General features: G+C 40.8%; 1 protein-coding gene across 1 annotated transcript in view; it reads right to left on the reverse strand.

The window, feature by feature from the left end:
- The window catches only part of man1a1 (mannosidase, alpha, class 1A, member 1), a 110,541-nt gene extending 105,646 nt beyond the window's left edge, over nt 1-4,895 (reverse strand). The window contains exon 1 of the mRNA XM_015947565.3: nt 4,220-4,895. Coding sequence (XP_015803051.1) covers nt 4,220-4,732 — 513 coding nt within the window. The 5' untranslated portion in view covers nt 4,733-4,895. The remainder of the gene's footprint in view (nt 1-4,219) is intronic.
- Nucleotides 4,896-12,632: the final 7,737 nt, after the last annotated feature.

Raw genomic sequence — 12,632 nt, forward strand, 5'->3', positions numbered from 1 at the left:
ATATAGTTAGTATTAATTTAAGAGGCAGTCAAGCGGACGAAACATTGTGTTTTTGCTATAGTGATTTGAAACCTGCCACTATTACCTGATGGCAGGTAGAGTACAGGAAACTGAACCTTCTCAGGAGAAAAATGACAAGTGAATACCCAAAACTGTGCTCAGCATATCCAATTATCTCTACCCAGGCAGACAAATATATATCACCACAGGTTACATGTATTCCTCTGGCTGCTGACATCCACTATGGGCTTCTGATCAATAAGCGTGACTAAAGAAATATTGATACAGACAAATGAAAAGTTACCCCCGCTGACACTCGTCATGAGTGATGTTAGTGTTTAATCAAGGAGGGCGTAACCAGTCCTGCTGTGTCAATGTTTCTCCTAAACTGAACAGGTTTGTCAAAACAACTCGGGTTTTTTCCAGCTGATTTACGTCTGTGACATCTCCTATGTTTGCCAAGAGGATGTGGTGTGTTTGAGGGGATTTGTATTGTAGAAACCATACGGACTTGTTTTTTCTCTACTCTACATTGTATTACGGTGTTATAGAGGGAGAAACAAACGCAATCACATCATGCATTTTCTTAGGATTAAACTGCATTTATCCTTCTTTTTATTAGACTAAAGGCTCTGCCAGACGTTTGCTTTGATTTACGTGGCTACACACATCCACAGATGATGCTTCCCATTTTTCCATCTGTCTGCGTGTTTACTTTGATCAAAGACAGATTAAGAAGCATGTCGTCTGCAGTGAATGCTCTCAGACGTGACCTCCATATACACTTGATCCTCCCAGTCAGCCATGAAACACGTAATTGATTTTCTTTTGAAAAGAAATCACAAATTATAACAGCGACAAAGATCAAGGACTGGCCTTATGGGTTCTTTAGTATTTGTTGTTTCAGATTGTTTAAAGCCCTCCTGTTTATCAATTCACCCCCAGAGAGGATTACAACTCACTAGCTGGTGAAAGGGAGAATATAGAGCAACTGGAGTGAAAATACACGTAATAAAACCATCTAATTTTGCATAAAAATTAGTTTAGCACAGCATGCTTTAATATAAGGCTGTCCAACTTATTGAAAAGTTATTGTCATTGCGGTAGCAAAATTTACAAAGGTCTGCTTGAACTGCAATAAATGAAAGGCTGTTATATTTTCAAGTGACTTGCCTTCATGCTCTGCATACCAATAAAATATTTCACCAATCAGATGAACCCTCACTTCCCTGGATGTGTCCCTCTGCTTCAGATGGTGGCTGAGATGCTAAAGCATTCACAGTAATAAGCATTGTGGAAGAGAAACGGTGCGTTTATTTGCAGAAGGCGTTTCATCCTAATTTTAAACAATGATTTTATCTTTAAAAAGCTCTACTTTAGAGGCAAATGGTAACCTGCAAACAAAAGATGAATATTCAAAGCCAGGTTTGTGGAAAATGGCACTGATAGCATCATTGAAGCTTTTCAGAAGATGACGTCTTAAATTAAACATAATACCTAATATCAGACAGAGATTATGTACTCACATCGCTGCTTAAACAACCCCTCATCCCCCAGATCCCAGACAATAATAAGAGATTATCATCAGGTACTAAAAACTGCTGGCTATGATAAGGATACTCAATGGCTTCTCAAAAATATTTGCAAAACATTAAAATCTGACAAGAAATCATGTTCCTGATGCTTCCATGGGCCCATTTCTTAGCAATCATGTTTTAAAAGAAAAAATTTGAAGGCATTTATCTGCAGAAAACAAAAGATCAACCTAAAAAGAGCCAGTGTCTTAATACCTCAAACAAACAAGTTCATATTCATTTTAAACAACACAAAATAGGATTCTGAAATCAACAATGGTGGAATAACCAATACTTCTGCATGTTTTGCATATTATGTGTGTAATATGCGTGTCCTGTGTGTGTAAAAAACAAATGCGACTCAGGATGGATCGCATCAGCCAGGGAATCCGGCGTCACCTGGAACTCGGGGAGCAGCGGTGGAGTAAACAAGCTGGCTGCCACTTAGCAACCAGCTAACGGATGAACACTGCCGCGAGCCGACTACACTGGCTGCATGTTAGCCATCGGCTAGCGGAGAAAAGCTGCTGTGAGCCAGGGAGATGGACGCGAGCAGTTCCTGATAAATTTGACGTGTATTTTGATTTCATTGTTTGTCATTCAACGGTGTAGCCATTCTGTTATTCTTCTTAGTTAGTTTGGCGGTCTCCATGCCTCCAGGGCACACTGCCGCCCTCCACTGTTTCTTTCAGGTGACAGTCAAAGTGTAAATGCGAAACGCGGAGCTTGTGTGTTCCTCAATAGCTACCGTACTTCAAGATGGTGCATGACCATGGAACATTGACCACAGTTTATGCATTTGAAAATGTAAAATTTCAAGCCGAGAGGAATATTTAGAATAGATGTTTGTGAGAAATATTGTTGATAAAGGACAAGTTTGTGAACGGGATACACAGAATTTGATAGTAATAGAACACGCTGTGGCTTTAACATTGCTCATTTGAAGCGGTCTCCACTTTTTCCAGGGCTGTATGTAAGCACAGCTTTTAGGTAAAAAGTTTTGGGGCACGTCTGGAAGGGTTTTATTTGCAGGATGAATGTGTTATTTAATTGCATTAAAGGAAGATGAGCCAAAATCAGCAACTCTTTTCAATATTATCACATTTTAGTTTATCAGCAAATCTAAAATGTTAGGAGTTTAAGTGGACATACTGGTTTGCAGGTGAAAATGGTGATTACAGTTAACTTTAGAGGATTTTTTTACTGCAGAATGAATGAAAGTCACCTTGCAGCTGATAAGCCAACATCCTATACAAAATGCAAAAATAAGAAAATACCAGAGTTTCTGTGTTTTTACACTAGTCCAGAGGGAATGTGAGCCTAGAGAGAGGTCACAGGGTGGAGGTAAAATTCTGGTCACATATAATACACAAAATTGGTTCAAAAAGTCATCATTCATGCTAAGCACACAGTAGAGTGATTTTCCCGTGTACATCAGAATACCAGGAACTAAACAGAAGAAGTGAAGACTCTTTTCCAAACTTGTTGATAAATCCTTTAGATTTAAGTACAAAACGCCTCATCTTTATGTGACAACATTATGATGTTATGCATTTTGAAACTGTGCATTTTTTTTATATTAAAATTTCCCAGGGTCAGTGAGGTCATGTTACAACTTCCATTATCAGCAGCTGTGTGCCACAATCACTCACAGACTCTTCTGAATTTATCCAGTCTTTCACAGAAAGCCGATATCTGCTCAAGAACCACACACACATTCATTAGGGACTTTGACCCCTTATCTTTTCACTCCCTCAGCAATCCTTGACATGACTATCAGCAGTCCACTAGAAAGATAATTAAATCTGGACATGGCTCTCCAAAAGTCACATCTTCTTTCACGAGTATTTTAAATTTGAGTTAATATTTCAACATCGACTGGATCAAAGCATCAGGTAAAGCACGAGGAAGACTCTGGGTTGCCACCTGAACTACCTCTGGGATTTCATCACTGGTTTTTCCACCCTCTCTCTCTCTCTCTCTCTCTCTCTCTCTCTCTCTCTCTCTCTCTCTCTCTCTCTCTCACACACACACACACACACACACGCGCGCGCGACTATATAAGACAAGCTGCAACCAAGTCATGTTGTAAAACCACTGAACACGGAAGTTCTAGGTTAAAGGAGGTGAATAAATCTCTCATTTGGAGACGTGTGTTCTCTGGACCCCACCTTACAAGGATTACGCAGTGCGTGGAGAATATGGGTCACATATAGATTTCCCTTTATGATGGGAAATCCGAGCTTGTTTTACAGCTGAACCGAGACAGCATGGGGAAACTCGTAGGACGGGTAGGACAGCCCAGAGGAGGAGGAGGGTGTTCGTGCATTCCTTCTTTAACTTGATTCTAGAGGTGTACAGAAAACCATACTAACTCCGGTGAAATTTGAGCTGATTAAAGCGTCTATTTCACCTTTTAGTGCGCACACACTGCGGATCGTGACATAAATGTGTTACCTATTTGCACATCGGGTTTAAATAAAACACCTTTATTTGTTTTGATTAAGTGAACCAGAACTTGCGATGATAGATTTAACTGCAGTTAAATGAAACGTGAAACGTCTGCGTAATGGTGTTGAGTCATGTTCTGCCTCAGATCTAATATGTTTAATAAAATAAGTAACGGAGGATCAACAGATCCTTACCTCTTTAATTTTAGCTCGTCTCTCCCTGGTTTCGGGGTCCACCGGTTCCTGTCCAGTCGCCCCAATCGGACGTCGGTACTCAACGATAGGTAAATTATTGACATCCTTCCCACCTTGACCCGGACCGTCATTCCCAACTTTTTTCTTCTCGTTTAAGATGTCATTCTTTATATCCTCCGGTCGTTTCTGCAGAGTGTCTTTGGCCTCAAGCAGCGCTTGTTCGTGGTCTTTTTTAATTTTATCCAGGACCCTTTCGACGTTCCCAGCCGAACCGGAGTTGCTGCTCTCCAGACCGGTACGGGTGTTGGTCTCCACCGCGGGGGAAGAACGGAAGAAACCTCCACTAAGCAGCTTTGAAGAGTCCGGCAGGAAGAAAATAGCCCCGATGCAGAGAGTAATAAAAGCGCTGAACACCAACAACAAAATAAATTTCTCCGTTAATCTGAAAGAAGTCGGGATGGCAGACTTCCTATTCGGGGTCACGGTGAAAGGCAGAAGAGGTGCAACTGGCATTTTTCCTCTTCTTCCTTTAATCAACTCGAACTGAAAGAGGGAGAAAATGTAGTTTCAACAGTTTAACTCGCCTAGGGGCTCAGCTCTGACTCATTCCACTCTGAAATCCATTTCCAAACCGTCTGAAACTAAAAGCAGCTGCGGTAGAAGCTCCGTGGAAAAGTTGAGGAGTGAAGCTGCTGTCCATGCCGAAGACCCTCCGCAGACAGAGCGAGTCCAACGGCTCGCGCACACAGGAAGCAAGGGCAGATGGGCGTGACTGACAGGCGTGATGAGCTAATCACATTCTGCTCTGTGAGTGGTGGGAGGTCTGGGGGGCGTGGCCTCTCAACCTTTGGTCTATAAAAGCTGTGAGAGCGCTTTCGGCTAAACCATCACTTAGACTGGGTATTAAACGGAGAATATATATATAAACTTCAATGAAAGAGATAAATTATTACTTTCTTCATACAGTAATTAAGATGTTCATGTTAATAAGGTCTGCCTAATTTGGATTACATAAAAAAATGTGGGTCTAAAAAATGGCTGTCATAATTATGTTATGTAATAATGAATGCATGAAGACAATAGTATATCATTAAAGCCAAATCTTGTGCAAGGATTGGCTGAAAAAAATGTTACACATTGATTACAGGATAAAATTACACAATTTTTGAAATGATAAAACAGAAACTTGGGTTTATGTTCACATCACAATCCGTCGATTATTTTACACTATAATAAAATCAAATTTAAATTAAATTACCTGTTAGATTTTAATTGCTACTCTTGCCTACATCTTCTTGTGTTTAGTTCCTCAACATAAATTAAACATCATGAAGGAATATGAACAAACAAAATTTAAATGCCCTCTAGTGCCTGGCAGCAGAACAATTTTTGTCACACCACCTAATGTAAACAAACTGTTTACATTAGGGGGCATACTGTTCCCGTCTAAAACCAAAAAACTACACCTGAGATATTTATTGTCATGCTCTGTGCTGAACTAACCATCTTTGTCTGAGCTTTGTTTGCAGGTGGATATGTCTGGAGAGCTCAGCTGTATCAAATCAGCTCATCAGCGGTCAGGGGATTTAAGGAGCAGCAGGACAACTCACCAGCGCCAGATGATACTCAGTCTTGGGTAGTTTCTAGCCCTCCTCCTGATCTTTCTGAAAGATATCATAATTTGTGTGTCTGCCCTTCGGGCAGTTAACTTGCTCTGCCCTCCTGATCCCTCTAGGTTTCAGTCATCTATTCATATTCGCTTTCTACAATATCACTGGAACCATCAATATTCCAGTCCCGCCGTTTGCCCCTGATCACCTGCTCCCCGCCACTCACCGGCCCACCTCCTCGGTCTCCCTGCTCATCCAGGCCTGGCATACCCTCCCCAAAGAACCCTGATCATCCAGAAAACCGTAAGCCCTTTGCATTCCTCATCATCCTCTCGCGTTGTTCCAGACTCTGACCTCTCTTCCTCTCTCAGACCCCCACGGATCCATTTCCTGTCCATCGGAAGCTACCTCTACCGCACCATACAAAATAAACCATTTTTACTACTTCCGACTCCGAGTGGTGACTATTCATGTCGTGGGTTAAGAAATTGCCTTCAAACGTGACATTTATTTACTATCAATTTTGATTATTTTTGGTGTAAACTCAATCTTTCATGTTTTTTTTTTATTGCCCTAATCCATTATTTGATGCTCACTGGGTTTGTCAACACCACTTAAGGTGTGCTATAGAGTTCAAGTAAATGCCACTCCTTTAAACTGTGTCAATTTCTCATTTTCTCAGGAAAGTTTGGTTTTCACATCTGTTTTGGATTCTCAATTCTTGAGTCCTGATTAGTGACTATTATCTTCAGTGCGCACATTTATCTTGTGTGTACGTGTTATTTGCATGTACCAAAACTTCATGTCACTTCACAAGATAATATTACCATGGTGTTTAAACATTTTAATCTTCTGCGTTGTCGCTATATGATCTACTTTTCTCATGAATTAAATGTGAGTGAGCATTTTCCACAACTAGCTGCAATCCCAGATTCTCACAGAATCATCCTTTTTTTCTCCAGACATTTTACTAACTAATGGAAATGATTATCTTAAAAAGCTCACATTATATGCTTGTCACATTTTTTATGCATCAGGATTAAAAATCTCATGGTTTGTAAACAGAATAAATTTCTTGCAATTAAAATGAAAATGATTATCCTGACTATTGAAAACCTCCTGCATCACGTTTGTGCACAGCGATTATTTATATAAATGGACATAAAAAAAAACCTCACCTCCAGTGCATCAGTACAGCTGCATATGCATGGATGATCTTTGTCTGCATGCTAATGAATGTGAGAAATGTTCAATCATTAGGATTGTATTACTAATAGATTGAAGAACTAGTCTGGTGTATGCATGAAACATGTTTTTTAAATCTGAAAAAAGATGCTGAACCGCAAAATGTGAATTTTATCCGAGAGGAAAGTAAAAAAAATCAATCCGACTCGTCTTCGGTGTTATTACTGATGAGTTTGCGCTCCTGTTTTCATTCTGATGAATCCGTCCCCACCGTGTGATTGGAATGCAGACTTATTTGTTTCCTGCTAAACATTTTGTCAAGCAAATAGCTGTCACACAAAGACGAGGCAGTGAACCGAATGAAGGGAGAATTGTCTGGACTGGAAGCGTTGTCACGTACATTATACACTTCACCTATACTTCACCAGGAAGATGGGAACCACACAGATGGAAAAACTAATCTGCGGGGTGACAGATGCACGCTGCCATACTGAAGCTCTAATTTGAGGATGACAACTTGTCTAAATGGTGACACGCGTCCGTGTGATTAGTTTTCCATTCTGCGATTCAAGCAGAAAATGAAATCCTGGATGAAATGTGCGGCGTTCTAATAGCAAACCTGGAGCCTCTTGTGGGAACGGCTTCTCGTCTCCCTGCATCGTTGCGTGAATGCTTGCTGGTGATGATGTATGTATCAAATAAACATTTTCCCTGTTGAGCTGTTGATTTTTGGTGCGGAGGAACAAAATATCCTCTTGGTTTGGTTCATAAAAACAACAGCAGAGAGGCTCATCCTACTTTTAAAACTACTGCTGCAGAACTGTTAGATGCGAAACGTTCAGCTGCCTGGGTTTTGTTTCAGAGAAGCAGTTGTAACCTTTCACTTTAATGATTTTTCATTTACAAAAGATGTCCATGTCAGCCTTCACACAGCAATTCCAATTATGACACCAAGCAGTTTTTTTATGTAGAGAACAATATTTCTCATTTCCCATCATAAACTGTTACAACACTGAAGGCAAACAGTAAATCCACCGACGTCAGCAGTCCTGTGTGATAAAAATATAAATTATCCACCACACTAATGCAACCATGCTTAGAGAAAGTGAGAAATTTGTTCCATCCATAATGTATGTTTGATTTTATATTCATACGCTACTTTGTAGAGGCTGTTCAAAGGAGCTAAATACACAGAGCTTTAAAAACTGCAGCGGGTGTAGTTGTCATTGTAGTTACTTTGCTGTAAACTGGGTTTCAGTCTGCTTTCTGCCTCTTCTGTTTTATTAATTGTGAGAGTCGGCGGCTCCAGAATCAGGCTCTCCGTCTTCTTTTTTGAGAAGTTGAGATTAAATAATGCATAATAAGAGAATTACAGATATTCTATGATGTTGGGACGAGGAGGTCTGTGAGTGGTTTTGGTAGTTGACACAAAAAAAAGGTCAGCTGTGAAGGAGAAAATTTTTATTTCTAATCCTGAAGTCTACAGCAAAAAGGAGGACATGAATCTCCATAAATAGATTATCCATCCATCCATCCATCCATCCATCCATCCATCCATTTTCATCCCGCTTATCCAGAGTGGGGTCGCGGGGGCAGTAGCCTAAGTGGAGAGGCCCAGACTTCCCTCTACCCTGCCACTTAGGCCAGCTCCTCTAGGAAATCCCAAGGCGTTCCCTGGCCAGGTGAGAGACATAGTCCCTCCAACATGTCCTGGGCCTTCCTTTAGGCCTCCTCCCGGTCGGACATGCCCAGAAAACCTCACCAGGGATGCGTCCAAGAGGCATCCTGACCAGATGCCCGAGCCACCTCAACTGGCTCCTCTCGATGTGGAGGAGCAGCGGGTCTACAACCCTACCATCGAGCAAAAAAATAACAGAAGAATCAAATCGTAAGCAAAAGGACCAACGTGTACAAAAGGCTTTAAAGACCTGTGGATACCCACCATGGGCAATAAACAAAGGAAAACAACAACAGAAAGAAAACAACTACCAAAACAAAAAGCCAGAAAGCCAGAAAAATGAGAACCAAAACCAGATAACTCTTCCATATACCAAAGGAATTACAGAAAAAAAATAGCAACAATGAAAAAACACAACATAAACACACCAACAAAACCACACACAACAGTTAAAAGACTAGTACACCCAAAAGACAAGATATCCACAGGAGTCATTTATGAAATCCCATGCAAACTCTGCAATAAAACACACATAGGAGGAACCGGACGCCAACTCAACACACGAACCATAGAACATAGAAAAGGGTGTGAGGAAAAAACAAGCTGAAAACACACAAGAGCAGCAAAACAAGAAGCAGAAAGCCCAATAAAGAAATCTGCCATAACAGACCACTGCACAAGGAAAAACCATAAAATGGACTGGGACAACACAAGGATCGTAACCACCGAACAGCAAAAACATAAAAAATGGAATCAGACGTGGGCGTGGAACCATGAACAGAGACAAGGGGGTCTACACATTAGATCATGCATGGTCATCAGTGAGGAGAACGTGGGCAGCAGAGGGCGACACCATCCTTTGCTGTCCGTAGTTAAACGGAGAAGGAAGTGACGTCGTCATTAGCATATAGCTCTGAAGAAGATCGCAGGAGCGATAGAAACTGTTAACAAGGTAAAAAAAACTTTCCTGTGTTTAAAAGGAGAACTTAAAAAGTGGTTATAAGAAAAATACAGAATGGATATACAAAAGAAGGCATCCTGAATTTTCCTATTAACTTTTATTTCATATTTTTGATCAGTAAATTGATATTTTTTCACGAATTTGCCGTCAGTACATGGAGGGGTGCACATTTCCTGTTCGGACTGAAGTTGGGTGAAGACTGGGAGGCCTTTGAGTGCTTTTGGGATAAGAACAATACATGCTTTAACGGTGTGGAACACTGGAAAAACCACTTTTTAATGATTATTTCTGATTAGAATCAGTCACTCAGAGTTTTTCATGCAGGCTGAATATGAATAGTCTTCTACACCTATCTCCTGCATTAGCTTCTGATGGAAAAAAGACAGTGAAACTCTAGGATTTAAAAAGCCTAACAGATCTACGTCAAGCAGTTGCTTGGACTCACCCATCTTGGCTCCCGACGAGGAAGGCTGTTCTTAGTGTAGCATCCAGAATCAGCAGAGAACATCTCGGCTAGCAGAAGCTAACTGTTAGCATTGGCAACTCAACCACACAGCAGAAGCTCCTGTTATTTGTCGAGATAACACAGTGTTAGTCGCATTGTCGTTATCCAATCACAGGCAAGATGTCCCATTATCAGGAAGTAAGAATCCAAATCCTGCCGCGTTAAGCTCTCCTCTCTCCTCTGATGTGACAGATTTGACCCTGCTAATTCAGACGTTTCTGGGCATTTTTTGCCCTGAGTGCGGCTTTCAAGGCATTTATTCCTACCTACCATAGACCACTGCAAATGTATGTGTGGGAAAGGGTTGGGAAACCCTGACTCGTTCCCACATCTTTAAAGTCAGCGTCTCCCAAACGTCTACTAACACTAGGAAAAGATTTGTTGTTGTTGTGAAAAAGGGTTGATTGAGTGGCTTGAAACCTTGCCAAATGTTAGCAAAACTGGATTTGACGAGCAAATATTTTCTCTTTCCTGTCTTATTTTGGTAGACTCCATCTGTCTCTCTCTCTGTCTGTTGTTCCCTGTGTTACCTGCCCAGCTGATCTTCAGTTCATCGTTTTTCCTTTTGTCTCGACTGATCTGGTGTGGATTTGTAATGACTCTCTTTCTTTCTCCCGCCATTAGTCAGGTAGTTTGTTTCACCTGTCCTCTTGTGGGTAGGTTACCTGTTGTTGGAGCAAAATTGTGTCTACGGTCAATTAACAGTTTGGACACATTCTGCCTGCTCTCATGCTTTCCTGTTGGCTATAACTCTCACAAAATCATTTAGCTTTCAGTTCCTCTAACTTCCTTTTCAGCTAACTCTTCCATATTTAGACACATCAGTGGATCACCACCATTTCTGTCCTCAAATCACCCAGGTAGAGTATCAGGATTAGTACCGTCATCTGAAACCTGCCACATCCAGTCTTATAAACATCTACTGCCCCCTGGTGGAGGATCTACAGGTGGTGAGTGCCAATTTGACTTCTGTACTCCTGTTCTGTTGTTAAAGAATTAACCTACATAATAAAATAAAACAGATTGTTGTATAAATACCAGACAATAAATTGTTCAGTTTTCTAAACAAAATGTATTATTAATAATATTTTATACTTCTGATTTAACAACAATGTTAGAAATAATATATACATGAGTCACTCTGTTGCAGCAGCTGGAAACACTCCAGCTAAACATCAGTATGTGAAATATGATACAATAATAAAATTAAACAATAACAGAAATCGAAATATTGTCAACTTTGTTTTAGGAGAAAGATTATCCCATTTTATTCCACCAAAATATGCATTTTTTTAAATGTGACTTACAGGCATATCTTTAAGATTCCAAACGGGAAAACTGTCTAACCTTTAACAAACAAAAACCCCAATAACTAGAAAAGATTATTTAAACTTGATTTAATTAGATTTCTACCCACAGTTTATCATATGAATCTGAGTCTCTGCTGTATCGATTGAGGCACGTTCACATGAGTTTTATGAGCTATTATCACTAACGACAGCTGAATGTGCCCTCGACATTCATTACTGATGTAAAATAGGCCATGTGATCACCCAGATGTTTGATGCTTCTATAACTTCTCCTCCTCCTGCCAGACTCCAAATATAACCTCGCCCCAATCTGATTTAACCACCGCGGCCTCATCCCCCCGGGCGAAATGGACTCATTTGTGCAGGCAGAGGAAGAGGAGCCAGAGCAGAGAGGAATAAAAGAATAGAAGGTCCAGAGGAGACAAAAAGGAAAGGGGTCCTGTGGATGGAGGGATATGAGGGCTGGTATGGTGAATAGAGAGCGATGAAAAGAGGAAGCGAGGGGGAAGAAAGACGAGATGTGCTCAGTGAATGAGGTCACTAATTGGGTTGAGACTTGTAGCTCCCTTGCAATCCTTTCCGCTTGTTCCTGACAGAAATCAAATTATTTTGAAATTCTTTAATAAGGGAAAGGAAAATATGTCAATTTACAGAGTGGAGGCTGCGAGAGGCTAAGAGGGAGGGGAGTGTTGCTCAACAGAATAACAAGTCTGGAGTCTGAGGGCATTTAGGAATGTGTTAGCCAATTTCTGCTAAACTTCTAACCTTGTTTCTGCAACATGCCGCTTTTTGCATGTTTTATGATCGCCCACCATCGATCGACAGGTGATGATGTTTTTGCCTTTCTGTCTGCAAGTTTGTTTGTCTGTTAGGAAAATTAAACATCAGCACTGGGTGGATTTGAATGAAACCAGGAGAAATTCTTCACAGGTTGCGCATTTAATTCTGGTTAGCTAAGATGGCCACCTTAGAGAAAACACAACATTTGCCACGGCTCAGTCAGCCTAAAACATGTTTACCTACAGATTTATGTATTAGAAGCTGAGACTCTTCCCTCAGACGCACTCTTAAAGACTCCAGTTGCCAATCAAACAGGAAAACACAAAAAATGAACATCACATGGATTGGTGCAGCGTCTGCATTGATGCGGGCGTTACCGGCCTG

The sequence above is a fragment of the Nothobranchius furzeri genome, chromosome 2 (assembly GCF_043380555.1).
Source record: "Nothobranchius furzeri strain GRZ-AD chromosome 2, NfurGRZ-RIMD1, whole genome shotgun sequence".
Taxonomy (NCBI): Eukaryota; Metazoa; Chordata; class Actinopteri; order Cyprinodontiformes; family Nothobranchiidae; genus Nothobranchius; species Nothobranchius furzeri.